Genomic DNA, 24570 nt, shown 5'->3' with positions numbered 1-24570 from the left:
CTTTTCTAATTTCACCCCTGATTTTTGGTAGACCCTCATGAAAAATAATTATAATAAGTTACCCCTAGACATAAATTAAGAGTACGTTTGTTTTTTTAATTTTTTTATTGAAGTAATTTATTTTCATATTTTAAATTATTTATTTTTTATGATTTATTATAATTTTTGTATTAAATAAAAAAAGTCAAAATATTTAATTTTTTTAAATAAAAAAGTAATATGATTTTTTTAATACTTAATAAAAATAAAATATTATAAAAACAGAGAACTTAATACTTAATATTATTAAATATTAAGTTTTATTTAGTTAAGTAAAAAAAAACCACCTAATACACCAATAAATATATATGAGTAAATTAAATAAGATTTAAATAGTTGGATTTGAAATTAAGTGTCACATATTTTAAACATGTATTAATACACGTATTTGTTACATACAAGTAACCATTTTATTAAAAAATCTGACATGGTCTTGGATTTAATCATCGTTGTTTCTAAATTTTCAATTAAAAACATGATGAGAAATCACTAATTCGATTGAATTTTTAGATTTATTTATCATTGTGTTTCGAGTTTTAGACAATATTAGATCATTTAAGATTGCTTAATTATAACAATATATACCTTTTTCACAAGGGAAAAATTTATAGATTTTGTGATGAAGGATTAATGTAATTGAAATAATTAGGAATCATTAATGATTTTGAACAATTTAATGTGATTGTATTGGTATGGAATTTGTACTAGAAAATTGGTCAAGACTAAAGTGAGATTATATATTGGAAAATAATAAAAAAAAATGATTTTGAATTTTTATTTATTTATTTATTATTTTAATAAGTGCATGCCACGCATCAAGTCGAGCGGCCGGTCGTTCCTTTGGGTTGTTCGGTTCTGCGTGCTTTGAATTTGGTTACAAATTCTTTAAGAAAAAGAAAACTATGTGAAAAAAAAAAATGTATATATATATTTCATGGGCCGTTGAAGTTACCAAATATTTTTGGGATTGATCTATTATTTGGTTAGTGAGCCGGATATTATTTTTAAATTAATAAAAACTCATAAATGATAAAAGGAAAAGGTAAGAAAAAAAAATGGAAGAGAAAATATTAAAATATTATCTTTAAAAAAGTGGAAAAGTTTGATGGTTTTTATGAGTAAATGGTGGGTTCTTTCTTGGATTCAATTAGAACCCAAATTGAATTACAAAGTGATTAATTTTTGCTAGGGTTGTAACGGGTTGATTAGATTGATTGAGTTTCAGTTAATTAAAATTAAACTTAGATATATTTTTTTAAAAAGATATAATTATAATTTGTTCTTTTAAAAAAAATCTAAAAAAATAATAAACATTATAAAAATATTAAATCATATTCTAGATTAAAGTTGTTTGACCTTAACTCAAGATCAATTCAAATTAAATTTGAGTTGAGAAAACTTAAGTTAAGCTCAACTTGGATATTGAAATTGTTTGTTAGAACCCATTTAAATATTAGACCAGACACGAATTAAATCAAACTAACCTACCTAAGTTGTATCCTTAATTCCCATATATATTTTTTTTCATTTTATAAAATTAAATTGCCAAATTTCAAAAATCCCAAACTTTCACCAACTTTTTTCATATTTTATGTGATTGCCCAAACCTTTTTCAAGTGGATTCTTTTATTATTTTTTTAATATTTTTAAAAATCTTAATTAAATAAAAATATGCTTTATTTATCTCATTTGAGAAAAATAATATCCCATGTTAAAAACTTGACTCAAATATTTTTAAAAGCTGTATATTATTAAACATACGTCATGAATTAAATTACAAATACAATGAACTTCAACATTAAAAAATATTAAAAATTCCTTAAATTATTATTTAAAAATCTTAACATTCATGCACTTATCTTCCGTCCTTTAGGGTATAACCTAAGAAGACTAATGTTACATTTAAGAATTAATTTTTTTTTATTAATGTATATATTTTGGGAACATATTTGGATATGGTTTAGATATTTTTATATTTGTATATTTATATTCAACACATTATTATTAATGATATAGGAGCCATTGACTTTCCATAAAAATAAAAGTGGGGTATAACGTAATAATGAAAAGAAGAGGGGTAGGAGTGCAAAGTTTAGAAAGCCATTAACAAATATCCATTCTTACAGGGGTAGATCCATCATCCATGCGTATCGGGATGCTAAATCTACCGAAAATCTTTTCTTTGAAAAATATTAGCAATGTAAAAAAAAAAATTCAAAAAATTCAAAAAAAGAAAAAAACAAAGAAAAATTTAAAAAAATTGAAGACAGTGGGGTCCAGTTGAAAGCCTCTTTGCTTCTTCCTTCTTCTCCTGCCTCTATTCATTCATTCATTCATTTGCTTCAATCTGAGTAAATTGGGGTTGTGTACATGACTTCAGCTCAAATTCATTCCTTTCCACACCGACAGACTCTTTCCTCCATTCCTTGCTTTCTACACAGAGGAAATCAAAATCCCACCACTGGTTTTCTGCAGATGCTTCAGATTGGTTTGAGGGTCACCACCACCACCACCACCACCACCACCATAACCCTTGTTTCTTTGCTCGCTTCCTTAGTAAGTTATGCCTTATTTTATTTTATTTTATTTTTTGAAATAAATCCTTTCCATTTTTTTTTTTTTTTGGGGTTTTGCGTGTATGGTTTTGTTGATTTGCTTAGAGCTTGAAAAGGTATTTTTTTTTTCTTTTTTTTTTTTTTGTGTGTTTAAATCCTTGCAGTGTTTGCATTCAATCATTCCTTATTTTTCGGTCACTGGGCTTTATTCACTTTCCATTTATTTCTGGAGGTGATGATTTCCCAAGATTTTCTTTGAATTATTTTTTTTCCAATATTTCTGCCTTTAATTTCTTGGGAAGTTTGGGTTATTTTCATCGGTTGTATTTGCTTTTTGATTGAATTGTTGGATTTTTTTTTCTTGAAGAGAGACGGTATTCGAGACTATGAGTATTTTGTTGTTTGGTTTGCTGAGAAACTTTGAGAAAAGAGAAGTGATAAAAAAAGAAAAGTCTGAACCTTTATTCTTGGTCGGTTTTATCCGAAGAGAAGTCTCCATTCAACTTAGCATATTTGGGTCGAGGTTTCCACTCTTCAGGAATAAAAGTAGAAAAAAAAAAAACGTAATTATTTTCATTTTCTTTTCTTATTTTCACTTTTCTCTGCAACCAAACAGAGGTCTTTTGTTTTTGTTTGATTCATGTGTTTCTGTTCATATCTGTTCGTTTAGAAGATATGGGTCTTCGTTAAAATCTGATGTTTTATACTCTGGATGACAAGTGTTTGATTTAATACTTGGCTGCAGTCCGGATATATCTATCCCTTTTATCATATGATCTGTGTGCATTTTTCTTTGCAAAGTTTTAGACTCTTTTACTGAAAGGTCTAGGCTTTGGGGGCTTGTGTTTATACAGTGTGAGATTTCTTATTTATGAAATGGATGAAAGAAAGATTATTGTTTGCGGTTTTTTTGGTTCATCCTTTGAGTTATTGTATAATCAAAAAGGAGTATTTGCTTTCCCTACAAATTAATTCAGCATTTTGCTTGTTTTAGGATTTTTTTTCTATTTGTTCTGAGTTTTGGAAGTGTTTTATGTGTTAGTGTTTGATTAATTCTTACTAGGAAATGGATTTTTGATGAAATAAAGGATTATTGATCAGGTATCCTGGGATTCTCGATTCCTTTGAATTATAATATAGTAACAAGGAGAATTATGATCCTTTGAAATGTTTTGTTTTCGAGGATTTCTTGGCTTCAAGCGGATCTTGATGTGAAAAGGACTTCCAATAAAGTGAATGATTTTGGTTTGGTTTATATTTTAATTTCCTTTCTTCTCAAATAACCAGGCTATCACGGTCGGACCTCATTCAGAATAGACTATTTTGCGGGAGTTTTGTTGGTATCAGATGAGTAATATGTGTCATGTTTGTGATGCAAAGTTGACAAATTCGAGGGAGGACAAGGATAAACACAAGAATGAGAATTCACTAAAATTAAATGGAGATCCCATTAGTTCTTGTAAATTGTGTGGGCAGAAGCACCATCAAGAAGCATTAAAATGGGATGATTTGAGTTCTTATCCTTCACGGATATCAAGTCCACCAATTTCATTGACAAGCAGTGATAGTACCGTCTCAAGCTGCAGTAAATCCCTCCTCTTCTTGTTATTCTTTTATGTGTTTTGAATTTTTGGTTGAATAGAATCAATGGATTAGTCCTCTGCTATGCATATAACTATCATCATAATAACCTTCTTCTCCTTTCCACCTTTTCAGGTGAATTTTCAGTTGATATAAATTCATATGGAAGGTATTTTTGTTAGCCCCCACTTGTGGGAAAAAAGCTATTTTGAGTTATGTGCAATATTTTTCTTGTAAGTGCTAGCTTAACCCTTTTTTTTCCTTTTCTTTTGATTCTTGTTAGGGTTAATCAAGATGAAAGTACTGCAGAAAGCAGAACTGAGGATGCTAGTTCTAGTCTAAATGGACATTTGCAGAACTCAAACATGGCAACTCAAGCAGATGGAATTGATAGATCCAACACACTAATAGAAAACAGCCTTAAGAATAATGGACACATGGGAAGAGATGTGGAAATCAGCGGAACTAATGATGGTCAAGAAGGAAGAGATACTGGTGTTTTTAAAACTAATGGATTCTCCAAAGTAGGAACTGATATTTCTTATGATAATGAGAAGGATGCCATAATTTGGGAACCCCCGGAACCAGAGGATGACATGGAGTGTAGCATGGCTAATAGTGATGACGACGATGAGTTTGGTGATGGTACGAAATGGGGAGAGCCAAGTTCCTTGTGTAGCTTTGGAGAAGAAGGCAGCGGGAGCTACAAGTTTAGGGATGAAAAACAAAAGGCAATGGAAGAGGTTATAAATGGGAAGTTCAAGACTCTCGTGAATCAACTTCTTAAATCTGTGGGTGTTGCCTCTTCAGGGAAAGATGGTGAAAGCTGGGTGGATATAGTTACTTCTTTATCATGGGAAGCTGCTTCATTTGTGAAACCTGATGCCATTGAGGGTAAAGCAATGGATCCGGATGGCTATGTGAAGGTGAAATGCATTGCAGCTGGTTCTCGCAACCAAAGGTAATGTTCTCAAACTGATATTCTTGTTCCTCTTTCACCCTCACTCTAAAAAAGAAAATACCTTGTTTGCTTCCTGTCCGAAAATTGTTCTTGGACAACATAAAATGGAAAACAGTTCAATTACTAGTGGCATTTTTTTAAAACTCATGTTTGGAAAATACTGGGAAGGTTTCTTTCATGCTACAATAAGTCAATTAGTTTTCTTAGAATACAAGAGAACATGGAGAAAACACATAGAGGACAATAAGTTGATGTTTAGTATTTTGTTATAGAAAACCTATTTCGAGAAATTTTTTTCAGAGAATAGGACTAAACATGCTCAATTTTTCTTGGATTTAGGGCTATCTAATGTTAATAAGGAGGCAGGTGGTTTTCTTCAACATTAATGATGTTTATCACTAGAAGAATTTTGATTGTGCATTTTCATGAAGTCATTTTTCTTTAGAAAATTCATTGGTATAAAATGTGTTACCGGCATGTAAACTCTGTTTAAGGAGTAGAGAAGAAAGGAAATAAGTTGATGATAAAGGAGTTACTTAGAGGGTGTTTGATAAAATGGCAAATCAAATAATGAATATTTATGTGTTGAATTTTGTAGAAGTGGAAACCTATTGTTACCATTCAGAATTTAAGTGATGAACTCAATTAAAATAAGGTTTAGAAAAAAAAGAAAAGAAAACTGTTTACTCATAAATTTGTCCCCCCCCAACACCACCACCCCACCCAAATAAATAAATAAAGTGTTGGGTATATGATGTTGAGGAATATTACTTTCTTGGGTTATTGAAAATGTCATAAAAGAGTTAAACTGCTTTTTTAAAATTCAAAAATCAAGTTAAGAAATATGCATATGCAAAATATAAGTGAAATTTTGTTTAGATGCAGACTTTCCTTGTGGTTTATTAGTTTGAAAAAACATGATTGGAAAAAACTCTTTTTCACTAACCAAATGGGGAATCAACATTTTTATCTCTGGAGTTATAATCAGGAAAATTCATTTTCATAATACGTAGATGTATTTTTCACAACCAAAAAAAAAAAAAAAAGGTAGATAACAGAATTGCAGATTGGTTGCTAATAAACTTCATTGTAAAAGAAATCTGTTTTAGAGAAGAGGGTTAAAATGGAGTTTAAATGATAAAATTTTAAAACCATGTTTTGTTTTAAATGTTTGGTACAGTCTCTATGACACAATGGATAACTGGCTTTTAAGTGGACTTTATTTTATGTGGTATCTGGTTTCTGTTATTGAACAAGGTCAATTATTGAGATCCTCTTAATTCTTTTCATTTTTCACCAGATCATTTGGTTACCAAACAACACCTTAGATACCATCTTTTTTCTTCTGTAGGCTCTTTTAAGGAGGACAGAAGAACTAGGATGATATAGTGGGAATTACCATCTTGGTGCTTAGCCAAAATAGTGTGCATGTATCTTAATGTAGTGCTTAAATGGGGCCTTTATTTTCCTTTCTTTTCATGTGCTTTCTTCAATTTCAAACAAAAGATGGTTTTCAAGCCTTATTTTCTCTCATTTTTCTCCTTCTTATTTAAAGTAACACACTGTGAAAACTGTTAAACCCTGATATCTTATTTTTCACATTTTTTTTTATTTAGTGTAAAAAAAATATAACGGATCTTAAAATAAAAGCATCATGTAAATGTTAGCTGGGAAATGTGGGAAAACCTGAAATTGATGTTTGGTTTTGCAGTCAAGTAATTAAAGGACTGGTCTTTAAAAAGCATGCTGCTCATAAGCACATGCAGACAAGGTACAAGAACCCTCGACTATTGTTGATTCAGGGCATGCTTGGTCATTCTTCAAGTGGGTTATCATCATTTAATTCAATGGATCAGGTAAAATGGTTGGCATGTGTTTGTTATTGATCTCTGGGACATATGAAAATATATTTTCTGATCATTTGATAATGAACAGGAGAAGGGTAATCTGAATTCTGTTCGTGAGATGATAGATGTGTGTCGCCCGAATGTAGTTTTAGTGGAGAAAACTGTTTCTCGTGATGTGCAAGAGACTTTTCTTGAAAAAGGAGTGACACTAGTCTTTGATATGAAGCTCCATCGCTTGGAACGAGTTGCTCGCTGTACTGGTTCACCAATAATGTCCCCTGGAACTTTAATGAGCCAAAAGCTGAAACATTGTGATTCCTTTCATTTTGAAAAATTTGTGGAGGAACATGCTAGTGTGGGTGAAGGTGGAAAAAAGCCAAGTAAGACCTTGATGTTCATTGAGGGCTGTCCTACACGGCAAGGTTGTACGGTGAGTATCCTCTTTTCATGTTAGTCTTATTTCATGATATTCTAGAAGTTTTAATTTACAAGGTTCATTGTGGGCTGTCCTACACAGCAATGTTGCACTTGAATGCTGGATTTTGTGCTTGAACAGTTGTAAAACGTCATAAATTTCTCTTTCAAGGACATACTCCAAACAAAAGGCCTCTTCCTACAATGAATAGCTCCATTTGATGTTTTACTTATAATTTTTTTTTCCAGCATTTAGTGGTAACCTTTAATGATCTTTAATTGATGTATTATATTTCTACCAAGTCATATACATAGGTCTCGAAGTATGGGGTAAAAGCTTCCACTAGTGTCTTGCGGGTACTCTTTTCTCCTCCTCTTCTTCTTCCCATTCCCTTTTTCCTCCTTTAAATGTATAGTTGTTCTATTCTTGCCATATTAGGATTTCTTCCATCTCCATTGTGGAAAGCCTACCTCCATCAAAATGTTAAATTGTACCATAAGTATGATCAAAATGCTAAATTGTACGGTAAGAGTGCCTACTGCCAACAAAATATACCAAATTGGACTGTCCCTTTAAAATTGGTACATTCTGTGATAGATCACCTGGAAAATAAACAGTCACTTGCATAAGTACTTGCAAATTGGATAGCACATAGTAAAACCGGTTTGGAAAAACACTATTGGCTAATTTATGACAATTAATGTGAACATTATATACAAGAAAAAGGTAAGATGAGGAATCCTCCCCTTAAAAAGAGAAAAGAAGAAGAAAAGGAATAGAATGCAAAACTGAAAAAAAAAAGAAAAAAAGTTCAAATCATTTAAACCTGCAAAACTGTCAGATAGGGTTTCAAGAAAAATCTCACTAAACTGAGCTCCCTTCTTAGTATTTCAAGCGACTTGTCCTAATGAAAGGATATTATAGAATTCCTCTCAAGATTCTGGATTCTCATATTATCATGATCGAAGGTGCTTTAGGATTCCCCCATAGTCCCATTAGAAAGAGAAAAAAAGAATAATACTTGAAGAATCTCCTTTCACAAAAATATTAGAGATCCACAAGGAAGAAGGTGCCCCAGGCTCTTTGCCTTTATGGCAAGCCCAAAACACCAGGTTTAGAATAAGCTCATATGCCAACAGCCAATTGGCCTGGGTTCTCTAGAGAATGCTCATCAAAATTGAGCTTGAGAAACAGCACAGATGGAGAAGTTTATTTAGCACTAGTCTGCTCTTTACTCTTGTTTCTCTGGCAAGTAGCCTCCCAGTCCTTGACAATGTTGCTCAAATGATATTAGCTAATACCTTGGAAACCAGGAGCTACAAAATAGGAGAAGTATCATGTCTGGCTGTATGGGCACAGGCACAAAACCTGTTCATTTTCAAAGCCTGGGGGAAAGCTTTGTTCTAGGCCATGAGAGGCTGTCTCTATGATGCTTTAACTTAATTGTTGTAGAGGCACAGGGCTTCAATGGTGACCCTTCTGATGCAACGAAAAAAGGAATCAGTTTGTTCCTCATACTTTTTATTTTGTATGCTCCTGTGATGCAATTTCTCATTCACTTTGACCATGCCTTACTGTTCCTTTGCGTTTCCCTGGCCATTTAATCTATAACTTCCTGTTTTCCTTTTTGGCACTTTATGAGATGGTTTTCCTTTGGTCTTATGATATTTCAGATATCTGCATGACACAATCCTTCTTCTTTGTGTATATTGGGTCTGTAGGACCACACTGGTATTGGGTGGTATATAGAGTTTTCTTATATGTGTGTATTATAATTCTTTTATTTTTTATTTTTTGCCACAAGTTTTCATGGCAGCTGCTCCTTGTGAAGTGTTCCCTTTATTTATTTGATTAATAATTCATATAATCTTGATGTTGCAGATTTTACTGAAAGGAACTCACAGTGAGGAATTGAAGAGGGTTAAATGTGTTATGCAGTGTGCAGTTGTTATGGCATATCATTTAGTTTTAGAGACTTCTTTCCTTGTTGATCAAAAAGCAATGATCTCTACTATTCCTTTTGATGGGTTAGCAAATCTAGCGCCAACTAATACACGATTCCCTGTTGTTGGCTCTGGTAATTCAAGCGCCTCTTGTCTTGAGGAGCCTATTGCCAAAGATGATGCATTATGCTTGAGTGATGTTCCTGTTTCAAATGGATTCCTTGAAGGAGTGTCCACCCTAAATTTGGAATTAGAAGGTGATTCTTCATTATCTTATGAGCCATATAACCCAGTTGTTCTTTCGGGGTTATCGTCTCTTTCAGCCTCCATAAAGAAAGTTATAGGGGACAATTTCCCTATTGTATCCTCAACTCCTTATCACTCGCTATCTTCATACTTTGGCTTAAATGGAAAGGAACACCACAATAAGATCATGACGTCAGTTCCAGTTTTGAAATCTCCAGAGGCATTTGAAAATTGTGATATTGAAGCAAAAAGTGGTTCTGATGAAGAGAAGTCACATGATAGCGAAAGACCACTGTCACCCTTGGCTTGCTCTGATGTTCCTTTGAATGACGTAAAATCTGGTGGCAAAAATGAAGACCAAATGCAAAGTAAGGATGACATTAGCACAGTTTTGGACTCCCAGAGCATTTTGGTTCTGATGTCTAGTCGGAATGCATCAAAAGGGAGGATTTGTGAGCAAAGCCATTTTTCTCATATCAAGTTCTACAGGAACTTCGATGTTCCCCTTGGGAAATTTTTGCAAGATAATTTACTCAATCAGGTTTCTGAGTCTCCATTTATTAGGATGTTTTAAGTTATTATTATTCTGTCACTTGGGCCTGTCAAGATTACTGAAGGTTGCTTGAGTCATTTCATTTTTCTAGTTTCAGTGTGATGACTTAAATAACACTCAGCTCTATGACATGGCATGGTGTGATTTGTTTTCTAGTTTCTTTGCATTAACTTGAAGTTTGCACTGATAGAAACTGCTGCACTATGCAGAAGCATCAATGCCCCACATGTGGTGAACTGCCAGAAGCTCATTTTTACTACTATGCACATTGCAATAAGCAGCTTACCATACAAGTTAAACAACTTCCCACCAAGTCATGTTTGCCTGGGGAAGCAGAAGGAAAACTTTGGATGTGGAGTCGCTGCGGTAAATGTAAACCTGAAAATGGAATCACACAATGTACAAAAAGAGTGTTGATATCCACTGCTGCTCGTGGGTTGTCCTTCGGAAAGTTTTTGGAGCTCAGTTTTTCACAGCTGTCTTCACCCAGTAGGGTATCAAGCTGTGGGCATTTTTTTCACAGGGACTTCCTCTACTTTTTTGGGTATGATTTGTAGTGTAAATATGCTAGTTGTCATTTAGTATTACTCTTTTGCCCATTATGATGAAAGGGATATTAATTCCAGAATTGGGCTGGGTTTCCACGTTCTACAAGAGGAAATATTTTCTGGATTGGTTAAAAATCATGTTATTGGCATTGAAATGGATTAAAAACAAATCCAATCCGATTTTATTGAATTTTTTAAAAGAAAGGAAGAGGGGGAGACAGGGTCAAAAAGTGTTGGGCTTGGGGAAACATGTCCCAGGTTGAGTGCCATTTCACCCTTTTGAACCTGCTGCTTGAGTGCACCAAGTAATTCAACTTGAGAGAACTGTTGCAAACAAATGAACACTTTTGGCACTTGCTCTTCCTTCCTATTGTTATCGTAACCTGCAAACGACATCCTTAAGGTTTTGTACATCCTAATGATCCATGGTATCTTCATGCATTGTCCAGGTTAGGTCCCATGGTTGCAGTGCTCAGATATTCTCCTGTCTCAACTTATGCTGTAGCTGTACCTCCTCATAAGCTGGAATTCAGTAATTCAATTAGACAAGAATCTCTCAAGAAGGAAATGGAGAATGTATGTTGCCTTTTTAATTTGCCTGCACCACATGGTTATATACTTTTGTCCAATGTTGAATGTTAAATTCTTAGCTGCTCTTTTATTTCTTCATTTCAATTAGAAGTAATATTTTTCTCCTTTTATTAAGGTCTACATGAAAGCGATATCACTGTTCACAGAGGTTGCTAACGCTTTGAAGAAGATAGCATCTCGGTTTGCAGGCTCTACTCTGAATCTTGGTGGCTCATTGAAAGAATTTTCTGATGTTGAAGAGATGTTAAGCCAGGAGAGATATGAATTTGAGGTTAGTTTTTTTTTTCCTTGTAGTTGTTTTTGATATCTTATGACTTTTAGAATCATTGTGGCAGAGATCCATCACTCTTGTGAATGCAGTTGTCTCCTATAAATTTCTCTCTACCTAATTTTGTCTGTTTTCTGTGGAAAGATATTATTTGCCACATGGGTGGATGTTTTTCCATGTATTTAATTGTGCATGCATGCATGTTATTGTCATTACTGTTAAGATTGGTGTATGTAGCCATGGTTTGAAATTAATATATTATTAGCTATTTCTGCATTATCAAATTGGCACTCATTTTCTAATACGAGGGAAAAGTTAGGTTCTTATCATTATGTGATATGATATCATGTAAATTCTTGCACTACTCTGGGGGTTTAATGTCATGTCCTCAACTTTAAGCAAAAATATACTGTTGGCTCTGGAGTGTTAGGATTAAAACACCCTAATCCTATTTTAAAAAACAAGAATAAACTAATGCAAAAAATTAAAGCACAAGAACACATGGGATTTATAGTGGTTCACTCTCAATGTGAGGGTTACGTCCATTTGTAGCCGCTATAGATTTTAACTATGATCAAATGGAGATTGCAAAATAATCACAAAACGCCTCGCACCCTCTAGGTTTTCTCTCTACCTTTCTCTATCTCTCTTAATACATTGATCTAACCAGTCGACTACCCTAAAGATGACATAATTAGGGTAATCAAATTACATATGTAAAATCTCCAAAATATCCCAACTTAAAATACCCTTTACATACAGAATTCTGTCCTTGGGCAGTTGCCCTCTTCAACCCCCACGTTGACCTTACCGCAAAGGTTGATCCGTGTGCTGTCTTTGCCTAGGGTCAATCTATGCAAGGGCAATCACCGTTAGGATAATAATTAGGCTCCACACATCTTAACATGGAGCTCCCCTTCCATGTTTCATTTTTGCACTTTTGCTCATGCCCTCATCTTCTAACTTCAAGGAGACAAGGTTTGCCACGTACAATTCCATCAACCATGAGCTAAAGTTTGATTTCCTTTTGTTTTTTTCTTTTCTTTTTCTCTCTGATTGGTGGAATTTCAGGTCAACATTCAAAAAGCTATTGTTAGGAATGGGAAGCCAGAGCAGGCCATTTATAAACTTCTCAGCTTGAACAGATTACTCTGGGAGCTTCAACTTGAATCATGCTTATGGGATCGGCGTTTGCATACACTACTCTCGCCTGATTCTTCAGTGGTTGGCACTAGTGCCACTCATAAAGCAATTCAAGGGCTTCTGAAGAAGGATGGCATTGCTGGTAATGGAATCCTGCGGGCAGAAAATATTTTGGATACTGGCGATAAAGGTTTCTATAATAATGGCAATGTGAAAACAAAGTTGGAGACAAGAGATCAGGGAAATGAGTTGTCAATCAGGGAAATCCCTGTTGAGGGTCCTGTTGAAATGTCTAGAGAACAAGCTGATCCATTCAATTCATCAACTGTGGCTGTGGATACTGAGGGGTCAACTTTGGGGAATTTACACACATATGGATCAGTCTCAGAGAGACCTGTTTTCTCTGACCATGTTCATTCTGGTGATGAAAGTTGCAAAGGAGAGACACTTCCATCCTTGGATCATTTAGAAGCTGTTAGAATCATTCCTATTACCGGAGGACTTGGACACAATGATTCTTTTGGTGGTCTAGATGCATCTCAAAGGGGTTCATCTCATCCATTGGCATGCAACTTGGAGAAGGCAAAAGGATGGATCTGGTCTCCATTTCCAGAAATTAGGAGGGATTGCATGAAGGATCTCCAGGGAGGTTACTTGCCCAAATTTGAATCTATTAGTAGCTACACACCAGAATATTTACCCTCAGCTTATCAACTGATCATTGAGGAGGGCTCAAGGCTGCATATCCCTCTTGGTACTGATGATTATATTGTCTCAGACTATGAGGGTGAACTTTCAAGCATAATCTCTTGTGCCCTGGCCTTGTTGAAGGATGTACCTGTACCAGCAGAAGATTTTGATGAGGGTAGTAGGAGAGAGAGAGGATTGGCCTTTCGAGCATTGGAAAATTCACACAGCCTGAATCGAATTACGTCAATGCCTTCATCTCATTGGCATTCAAATGGTTCTGTGGATTCAGATGGAAGTGTTTCTTCCGAGGAGTCTCTCTTCTCCAGTTTTGATGGATTTAATTTGTTGGATTCTCTGGTTTCTTATGGTGCTATTCATCCTGAGGTCTCTCTTGGAGTTGCAAAATCACCTGGAAAGGGTAAATATTCAGTGGTTTGTTTATATGCCAACCAGTTCCGCAATCTTCGAGATCAGTGCTGTCCATCTGAGCTTGATTACATTGCCTCCCTCAGCCGATGTAGGAACTGGGATGCCAAAGGTGGGAAAAGTAAATCTTTCTTTGCTAAAACACTGGATGACAGGTTTATCATAAAGGAAATTAAGAAGACAGAATTCGAATCCTTTATGAAGTTTGCTCCTGATTATTTTGCTTACATGAATCACTCCTTCACATCGGGGAGCCAAACTTGCCTTGCCAAAATTCTTGGGATTTATCAGGTTTGTTGTTATACCTTTCTTACATTTAATGACTATACTTCCATTTTTCTTAGCATTTGAACTACTTTGCAGGTAATTATTAGACAGACAAAGAGTGGGAAAGAGATGAGACATGATCTGATGGTGATGGAGAATCTTACTTTCTGTAGAAGCATTACTCGCCAGTATGATCTCAAAGGTGCTTTACATGCTCGATACAATTCAGCTGCTGATGGTCCAGAAGATGTTCTCTTGGACCAGAACTTTGTTAATGACATGAACACCTCTCCTGTGTACGTTAATAGGAAAGCGAAGCGTGTCTTGCAGCGGGCAGTTTGGAATGACACAACTTTCCTCAATGTGAGTTTTCTGCTGACAGTTTCTATTAATAATTGTGGCAAGAGAAGTCCTAAAACATGCCTGAACTGTTAATTAAGTGCATATAGATTTTATCGCATATGGTTCAATCACCACAGTTTACTGTTAGATATCCCATGTGTTGAATTTTCTGAATTTTTAGAAGCAATAGTAGAGTGGCAGCTCACGTTTCCAGATTTACCCTGAACTCCAATCATCACCAATGGCTTATAATGTCCAAATCAATAATACGTCACTGGATTAGCTTCTGACAGTTCTGTGTTTTGATTAAACTTGCAGTCAATTAATGTCATGGATTATTCTCTACTGGTGGGAGTGGATACTCAGCGGCATGAGCTTGTTTGTGGCATTATTGATTATCTCAGGCAGTACACATGGGACAAGCAACTTGAGACATGGGTCAAGTCTTCCCTTGTTGTCCCTAAGAATGTTTTGCCAACCGTCATCTCTCCAAAAGAGTACAAAAAGAGATTCAGGAAGTTCATGTCTACATACTTTTTTAGTGTCCCAGATCACTGGTGCTCGCAAAGGTCTACCAATCCTTGTGAACTTTGTGGCATCAGAGAGGACGAGTCTTCTTCTCAATTGAAAGCCCAGAAGCAGGGGGAGCAAAATGGTTTTTCAGCTTGAGTCTTGTTCATTCAACTATTCAGTGTTTTTCTTTTGTCCTTTCCCAGCGTTTATTCATTTTTTTTCGAGTTAGTTTACAAATACTGTACATAGCTGGTCATCATAGTTTATATATAGCCCTGTTATTCTGCGGTTTTTAGCGAATTCCTGGGGATAGTTTCTTTTCAATAGGTCATATATCATGTCCAGGTTGAGTCATACATAATATAATTTTTGTAAAGCTTATCAAATGTAGAAAGCCCACAATGGTGAAGGACAGCTGTGATTATTTTGATCAATGAAATTTGCATTTATATGGTCATGTTCATCAATTCTGGGTTGGAATGTTGCCGGGATATTTGTTTTAACCTTAGGATTCGGTTTTGCTCGTTCTCTTGGTACTGAGATTGTCTGAAGGAATCATGCAACTTCAGGAAGACCATGGCTTGAAACATCTACTGAAGGGCTTGAACCTGACATTACAATATCACCTTCCTCAACTTCTATCATACTTGTTACGACATGTTTGATTTTCTGCTCTCTAAAATAAAAAACAGGTTTCTAATTAAAAAGATGCAGTTGATAAATTTTTTTAACTAAAAACAATGTTTTAAAAATTGTGTGAAATTGCTGTTTTTAAGTGGCTTTATAAAGTGTTTTGATAAATAATTGAAAACATGAAAAACATTTTTAGTAGTTTTGAATTGTACATAAAGTACAGGGATATGGTTTTTTATATTTCAGTTTCTTAAACAGTTGAAAATAATTGAAACCTGTTTTTAGCTCGAAAACTGTTTTCCAGAACATTGCCGAACATGCCTTTATCCCTATTATCCTTTGGGCACTTTGTTTGAATTGGAATTTAAACATTCTACCTTTTAACATGATGAGAGCTGTCTTGATTGCATGCCATGATCCTCCTGGAATGTGAACATAGGCAACCTCATTTCTGAAACCAAAAGCAAATGCAGGTGCAAGGAAAGTTTCCCTTTGGAATAGAAGGAAAAGGGGAAGAGCATTACTTGTTCCCTTCCTTTCAACAAAGAATCTCATGTTGCCTGCTCGTGATATAATATAAGCTATGATAACATTCCTCCTCCACCCCCATCGCTAGCTGGGGATGGATAACTCCCTCCAACAAGATCTGATAGAGAGTTATCTACCTGACAACGGCAGCTACTACTGCCTGGGAGACGATGGCACTGATGAATCCCATTTCATATACGTCCTCAATGCTATCCTCAGTGGCACTGCTAGGCTCAATGTCCTCTTGCCTACCGCCACCATCCTTGCCTTCACCATATTTGCTCCCCTCCTCACAAATGACGGCAAATGCCACACGCTCAACCGCTGGCTGATGGGTTTCTTCTTGGCCATCTCTGCAGCCTCTTGCATCTTCTTTTTGTTCACTGATAGCTTCAGAACTGCAAGGGGAAGGTTGTACTATGGCGTAGCCACACGCAATGGGATATGGACTTTCAATGGAGGCCGGAGGAAGCCTTGCGCGCCATCTGAGTATAGGTTGAGATGGATTGATCTCTTCCACGCATTGCTTTCATTGATTGCTTTTCTTACTTTTGCAGGCTCACACAATGATGTTTTGGAGTGTTATCATCTGGAAATGTCCAGAAAAGTGACCAACTCTGTTCCTTTGGTTGTTGGGTTTGTTATAAGTGTGTTGTTTGTGGTGTTTCCTTCTAAGAGAAGGGGAATTGGGTATCCCTTCTTGTTGCAGAAGGATGCTTTGTACACCAGAATTTGAGAGAGGTTTTGTGTTAAAGAAAACAGGAAGCCCTGCTAGTTTCCTCTGTACAATGTTCAGTTGAATAAGGTTTGCAAAGGAGAAAATATACCATATTATTACTACATTATGCTGAAACAAAAAACAATATGTCATGTTCTGATAAATAACCAGATAAATGAACCACTTATCAGCTACCATACTAGAAAAAAATGAAGACATGATTCAAGTACAAAGGCATCGAAGTGGAACTGATGCACCTGGTGGTTTTCTCTTCTCTCGAATAATAGCTTCCTTAATCATGGGCAGCTTCTGGTGAACCTTCTTCCATATGTGATTCACTGCACCATCAGGAGGGATAGGTCCAATACCAGCTGGGTGCCCATTATCATACTGGAAAATGGGCTGAACCCGTGCCATATTTTGACGAAATCTGTCCCTCTGCCCTTTAGAAAAGCTTCTAAGATGACTCACAAGCCAGTTTGGCAGCAAAGAGTCTCTAACTGCCACAAACACTGAAAATTCTGAATAATCCACCATCCCTTCAAATGGGAGTTCGATGTTATCACTGACAATGACAGGTATACAGAGGCTTTGGATCGCATCAAAAAGTCGGCAGGAAGTAGGGGTGTCCCCAGCAGGGTGCAAGCAGAACTCTGATGTTCTCATCCCTTTTATTGATTGCTCCCTACCAGTGGCATTAGGAAAGCCTTCTTCCATAATAACACCTTGCTCATTTACCAACAAGTCCCATAATTTTTCACGTACCAGGCCTCCCTGTTAATAGAAAATTTTAATGGTGTTACAACTTATGAGCATCATTCACAAAAATAAAAGGTAATTTGCACATGGATTTTCAACACAGCAAAAGAAAGGGTACTTTGGAATAAGATGGTTATCTTTCATTACATCATAAAAATGACAAAAGGAAAATCTTGACTTCTCAAAATAAGGGGTGTCAAAATAGCAGCAGATAAAATGTCAGAGACTGTCCTCTTTTACATATCCCTTTTGGATTCCAATATTTCAATAGGTGCCAAATCCAAGGTTTTTTGAATATTTGAAAAATTAGTTGAAACAAAAATTTTGTCCATGTCCTGGTTCCATAATCTTTTCATTATCCAAATCATAGTTTGGAATCCATCAAATATGGTGGGAACTGCATACTCAAGATCCTCCTTTGTATGTATGTGATGTAAGACAACCCTAGGATGGTTGCCTACACTCAAGGGTAGGTGGGCTAGGGTTTTATTTTTAGGGTGTAAGGAGAGGAATAAAGAATAAATTTTATGGTAGAGAAAATTATAAAATAAGAAATAGAGAGAAAGAAGAAACAATGAAGAAAAGATGAAAAAACCTTAAAGTCTCACTAAGGCCTTCTAGGAGTCTCACCTAGAAGAAAATCAATGGAGTCTCACCATTGAGGGTTGCAACCTTGCAATGAAGAAAATATAATATTATTCATCAATTCATCTCTTTGATTTACATTGATTAGCCTATTTATAGGCTTCTTTAAGAAATTCAAAGTCTACTAGGATTCTAATGACCTATTATGATTCTAATTCTAATTATAACATTCAAAGTCTACTAGGACTCTAATAACCTATCATGACTCAAATTCTAATTATATTATAACTCAATTAGCTAATCCTAATTAGACTCCAACAAATATTAATCCTAATTTAAGTCTAAGTAATATTAATCCTTCTTTAATTACAACTAATACTAATTCCCTTTCTTGATATATATTTTGAAGATTCATCCTCATCAGTATGTGTGATAAGCAAATAAAGAAAACTTGATATTGAACCTCTCCCTTTGTTATAAAGGCCTTCCTTTCATGCATATTGATCTCAAAACTTTTGCCCATGTCCTATTTACATAAACTTATCAAACTTGGAACCTCTGACATCCCCACCCCACACTACATCTTTTGAGCCTTACAATTTGGGTCAGCCTCAAGAGCATACTGTGGAGGTTGTATGTTAAAGAAATCTTACAGAGCAAGCATAGCAGTTAAGCTCCTGGTTAATGATCATAAATCCTTTTGGGAAAAGTACATTTTCATGTGCTCAATTGAAAATGTATGTAAAATGGGAATCTTTTCATATTTCAAACTATATCATATGATCCCAAAATATTTGTTGTTTTATGCACTTTTAGATTAAAGGTGGTACTGAGGTATTATCCTTTAATAATGTAGGTACTACCTTTGACTTTGGAATATATCAAATTTTGATTTTTTTTTTTAGAGGCGGCTCCTCTTTTCCATTTTTTTCTTTCAAAAGTTTGTACCAAAAACACATTTTTCCCAATTTTTTTGATAGTAAAAGGGTACTTATCCTATGCTATTATTTTCAATCATCTCCCATCTAAGACTCCTATGCTCACATCACATGCAAATGACTCCTCATCTTGTATATTATGCTGCAGAAGGAAGGTTCTAGACACTAATCCTAAATTACTCATAGAACTGCAGAGGCATCTGCTCAGCACCTTGGAACTTCTAGTAGAGAAGACCACAGAATTCTAGAAACTTCTGAAGTTATGTGGAATGCTTCAGAGTAACGTTGACTGTGGAATAGTATGGAATGCCTTATAACTAGATATAGCCAGGGGTATATCAAATGCTCCAAAGTTGTTTAAAGACTTGTACATAGTTGAACTTGTATAGAAGGCTCTAGAAAATCTCCAGGATCCCATTTTTTGGAATGTGTTAAGTGTGTCTATTATGAATAGGAAAGGCCTCACAGCCATAAAGCACAACAAAGAGTGGAAGAGCTCTGAGGCAAATTAAGGCTCTTACCCTTGTATTATGCAATACACGTGCATTCTTCAAGCTTCCAAGTGTTCCATTTCATGCATTTTTGCTCCTATACATTGATTAGCATTTGGTAAGGTGAGGCTAACTTAGCAGCCACACTTGAAGTTGTAAAAGTGACTCATAGGTGCTTGGGATATCCCAAGTGTGTGACACATATCTCAGATTATATGAATCACCAAAATCAATAAAATAATACAAATTAGTTGTTCAAATCTTTCACACTTTAACACAAAAGAAAATATATTTTTTGGGTAAAAATTTTAAAACTTTGATTGTTTCTTTACTTTAAGGGAAAAAAAATCTAGTGGATGTGTTATGCAAAATACATTGTTAGTTAGCCAACATCCTTTTCTCCAATATGTTCTACCTATTAACTTCAAAATTTTTTAGTGCAATATATTTACTCTCTAAGTTATTATTTTTTAGTTTCACTCTTACTGCTTTACTTGATTTTGTAAGGATTTTATTTTCTGTATTTTCTTAAGTTACAGTTTTCTTCTCTCACCAATACACATGCATACATACACAGACACACTCTGATAAAAAAAACATACATACATGTCACACACACTGACACAGATATATGAATCTGTATTATATAAACACACCATCCTTTATTTTTCATATATGATCTTAAAATGATCTCCATTTGATCCTCCTCAATCCACTTCTTAATAGGTACCTATCAATAACCTAACTCCAACAATCTTGATATCAAGCGAGTGCAAATCATCTAAGTAAACAAAAAGATCATGCTACAATCAATAGAAAAACTGTAAGTAATTGATAACTACATTAAAATAATTCTCCATAGAAATTTTGCACTGACCCGGTGCCTATGTTTAGCCCCTTTAAAGTAAAGAAGAGTCTGACGTATCTGGTTTTCTGATAAATGCAGCCTAGGAAGTAGATGGGTGTATGGCACAATTACATCTTTAAGCAACGAAACTTGTGTGTGTTGTATCATTTCTGACAAGCTGTTATTGGATGCTTTTGAGTCGAGCTTGTACCATCCTCCAAAATCAACCACTAGAAGGATAGCTGGAGCAATCTCAGCCTTGACATGCCACATTGCAACAGGGTCTGCCAAAGAATGCCTCAAGTTTTAAGATTACCTGACAATCCACAAACTAAATCATAAGCTGCTAAAGCATCTTCTAATTTTTTTTCTTAATTAACATTTTTGGTAGCCAGTAACAAAGGAGCATGACTATATTTTCACCTTATTGGTAAAAAATGTAACACCAAATGAAATAGAGCATTGTAGAATAAATAAGATCATGGTTTTGTAAATATTCTCAACTTGACTTTCATAATTGCCGAGAGATAAAAGAGGAATTGAAGTGTGAGTCATTGGAGAAGATTGTTCTTTTCTATCAAAAACTGCCATATACATATTATAGACATAAACAAATAAGATAAGTCTAAAAAAGGTTGGAAAAGTTCAACCAAAAGTGATATGTTTCTAATATTAATATTAGGGAATTTTAACTGAAGTCAAGGAAACTGATTCAACCATTGCAGACAACTTCCAATAAAAATTTGAAATATAAGATGTGCTTTAAAGCAACTTGATATTGCTTGAGAGTTTGATGATTAAACAATTCATTCACTTCAAAATTCAAGAGAAATCACAGAAACAACTGCAATTTGTGAAATTAAATGATTCCTTCAAAGATTTATGTATATTCAAGAATAACAATTTACCAGTTCTATTTATCGGTTTTTACCGAGGCACCAAGCATTGGAATTTAAGAGAATCCCAAACACATGGAAATTGCCCAAAGAAATTCAGTTAAGTTTCTCAACAGAACATGCCAAAAAAGTGATAGGAATAACTTAAAATCAAACAGCTTCAATGCTCATCAAAGATGTGATGGCTCCTTTTTCTTCAAATCCTCTGCCAATCCCTCATGCACCTATAGAGAGAAAACTTAGGCTTCTAAACTCAGCTATCTGCTCTTCTAAGCAGCTAGACAGTCAATTTATGAAGCATGGTCATAGCTAAACTAGAAAAGGATGCCTTTACAAGCAATTTCAAAACTAATCAGAGGAGGAGTCACATTGTGAGTTTATCATATAAGGAGTGAACTACTTAAGCAAAATAGTTTGAAAAAATGTTTTGTTGGATAGACTTGAGTGCATTGAACTAGTTGATAACAACGCGTTCTCTCAAGATAAAGACATCCGCCATTGGAGAATTTGGTCAAGAAATTCCATTCAAACACAAGAAACAATAGGGTAAAAATGAAAAGCCCCAAATGATAACCCTAGGGAACAACACTGGAGTCCTCTCACCCACAATCCAATCATAGTACAGTACATGATTTATTTTCTTGTCCCATCTTTACCCAGAAGTTTCTTAGTATCTTCTACATATCTGAAACATCCAATCTTAAAATCCAAAAAATGGATAGGAAGTAAGTGAACATGGAAAAGGGCTTCTAAATTATAATCATAATTAGCTTCCCCTATTTGAACAAATAATTGTTCTTCCAGGCACCAATCTGGTCAACTCTATCATCTTCTCCAAAACTGATCCAGCTTCCGTTCATGCATTTAAAAAATGAAAAGAACAGTATAACCATCCACTAAGTGATTCATCTCCAAACTTTTCACTTGAGATCTACTATACATGTTTTGAGGAGAACACCCATAGACATATATGATGCATCAACCTCAAAATCAATCTGAAACACTTGCTAAAATAAGGAAAATTTAAAGGAGAAAAAAAAAATGGAAAATCGTCCGCACAACAACAGAATGAAGTATTAACTGCAGAACTTTGGCCAAAAACATAGGCAACCCATCACAAAATCAATCACTAAAATTGAACAAATTTAACACAAGAAACTCATGACCCACATAGAAAATCGATGAAAAGCAACACTAATCAACAAATCAAAAAAGGAATTCGAAAACAAATCACCATTACCAGTAAGAACAAACACATGATCTCGCCCACCAGATCGCTTCCAAGCCTCGGTCCCCCTGACAAACTCCATCACCTGCCTCTGCCTCTCATAATCCTCATTCCCCTCCTTTTTCCTAAACACCCCTTTGCCCACACCCAACTGTATCTCAGCACTAATCGTAGCAAAAAAAGGCACAAAGACAACATCAGCTTCATTCACATCAAAAACCCGCTTCGCAAAAGACCCATATCTCAACTTTTCAGGGGTCATCAGATCCCCCATTATCCAGTACTCTGCACTGTACTGTTTGATCAGTGGATTCTCGGGATACGGCGGGAATTTGAGAGGTTTCCCCATTTGGGTCCTTCTAATTTCTCTATCCGCTTCGCTCCCAAGCCTTGAATCGGATTGCAGAGACCAGTAGGTGTCGAGGAGGCCGTAGTTGAGGGATCTGGGGAGGTCTGCAACGTAGACTTTGATGGAGGCTTGGGGGGTTGTCTGGGAGATGAGAGATTGAGATGAAATGGATTTGGACTGGTTAGCAGTGGTGAAGAGGAAAAACAGAGAGACTGAAAGAATGGAGATGAGAGTGAAGAGGAAGAGAGAAGAGACTGAGCAGAGAGATGGGTGGAGGGTTGAGGTGAAGCTGGTGGCCTTCAGAGCCATCGTTGCAGTTAATTTCTTCCCTGCTCACTCCTATTCTCCACTCCCTGGAAGAAAAATGGGCAACTACGTTGGTTTTAATACTAGTAAATTTGTCACCAGCATATATATTATAAAATATGATTTGAGTATGATTTTGAATGTAGTCAAAGCATGAAAAATATGGTTAAAATCTTGTTTTATATGATCAAACATATAAATAATTAATATCTTGTTTTATTTTTTAAATTTCAAATTATCAAAAAATTATTAAAATCAATTATTAATAATTAAATTAGATTTAGGTGGTACTGGAATTAACAGTGAGAGAAAGGGTTGTTTCACTATAGAGCTTCGAGATAGAGCAAATGCTAGATATCTAAATTTAATACTTAAAATAATTTTTATTTTAAGTTATGATATTAAATTATTTTACCATATATGCTTAATTTACTTAATGATAATTTAAATTAAGTTATTAAATTATTTTAAATCATTACATCGATTTACCAAACACTCTCTAATAAATTACCTAAATCATCTATCTTATTTCTTGTTAATAAATAAATAATTAACTTTCTAAAGATTTCACTAAAATATTATCGAATATTGATACAAGACCATCCTCGTAAAGGGACACCTCAACTCCGATATTCATGTAAAAGAAAAGTAGAAAACTAAAGAGGTGTTTGGTAAAACTTAATATTTATTACTTTAAGTTAAGTTGACTTTAAATTAAATTATACTTAACTTGTTAACTTAAAACTTATTACTTAATTCTGATTTTAAGTATTAAAGTTGTTTGATAAAATTAATTTCAAACATATTTTAAATTATCAAATTGACATATTTATTTTTATAAATTATAACTAAGATAAAGGAGGTTGAATAATAATAGAGGTCGTGGAGTAGCAAAAGAGATCTTGAAAGTAACTAGGGCAAATGATGATAAAAAAGTAAAATGAAAATATGGATTTAAGAATAAGTTAATTGTTTTTACTATATATATATAAAAGATATAATTTATGATAATCAACTATAATATTCATAATTTAAATATACATTTAGAGGATGTATTCAATGACATAAAAAAAATAAACAATGATATATGTATCAACATTGATAATTTTATTTATAAATTTATATTTATTTTTGTATTTAAATATTATGTAAAATACACTATATTTAAAATAATTTATTTATAATTATTTTATTCTAATTAATTTATATGTATTATGAGATATTTATAATATAATTACATAAGTGTAGGATTTACATTGTTGAATCTTAGATATAATGTTAGTTTGTAATATAAATACATATATAAAACATGCACGATATGACAACAACAGCAAGGTTAGCTTAATGGTGCGGCGAGGCCATCC

The 24570-nt window shown here is 34.6% G+C and overlaps 3 protein-coding genes across 3 annotated transcripts; 2 read left to right on the top strand and 1 right to left on the bottom strand.

Moving 5' to 3' along the window:
* The first annotated feature begins 2374 nt into the window (after nt 1-2374).
* LOC117909856 (putative 1-phosphatidylinositol-3-phosphate 5-kinase FAB1D) lies at nt 2375-15395 on the top strand. The gene is made up of 13 exons (XM_034823908.1): nt 2375-2595; nt 3882-4179; nt 4311-4344; nt 4459-5136; nt 6848-6992; nt 7072-7413; nt 9280-10128; nt 10350-10684; nt 11138-11264; nt 11395-11550; nt 12619-14097; nt 14170-14436; nt 14734-15395. The coding sequence occupies exons 2-13, from the start codon at nt 3942-3944 to the stop codon at nt 15082-15084; spliced, it is 5001 nt and encodes a 1666-aa protein (XP_034679799.1). The 5' UTR covers nt 2375-2595; nt 3882-3941; the 3' UTR covers nt 15085-15395.
* Nucleotides 15396-16183: 788 nt separating this feature from the next.
* LOC117909851 (protein DMP7-like) lies at nt 16184-16825 on the top strand. The gene has a single exon (XM_034823899.1). The coding sequence runs from the start codon at nt 16184-16186 to the stop codon at nt 16823-16825; it is 642 nt and encodes a 213-aa protein (XP_034679790.1).
* Nucleotides 16826-16901: 76 nt separating this feature from the next.
* Nucleotides 16902-23258, bottom strand: LOC117909857 (probable arabinosyltransferase ARAD1). The gene is made up of 3 exons (XM_034823909.1): nt 22564-23258; nt 20458-20711; nt 16902-17581 (listed from the first exon to the last, which is right to left on the bottom strand). Exons 1-3 carry the CDS (start codon nt 23207-23209, stop codon nt 17030-17032), a joined length of 1452 nt encoding a protein of 483 aa, XP_034679800.1. The 5' UTR covers nt 23210-23258; the 3' UTR covers nt 16902-17029.
* Between the last annotated feature and the right edge of the window lie 1312 nt (nt 23259-24570).

The sequence above is a fragment of the Vitis riparia genome, unplaced genomic scaffold (genome assembly GCF_004353265.1).
Source record: "Vitis riparia cultivar Riparia Gloire de Montpellier isolate 1030 unplaced genomic scaffold, EGFV_Vit.rip_1.0 scaffold437_pilon_pilon, whole genome shotgun sequence".
Taxonomy (NCBI): Eukaryota; Viridiplantae; Streptophyta; class Magnoliopsida; order Vitales; family Vitaceae; genus Vitis; species Vitis riparia.
The sequence above is the reverse complement of the archived record's forward strand: the minus strand, read 5'-3'. Positions and strand labels throughout refer to the sequence as shown.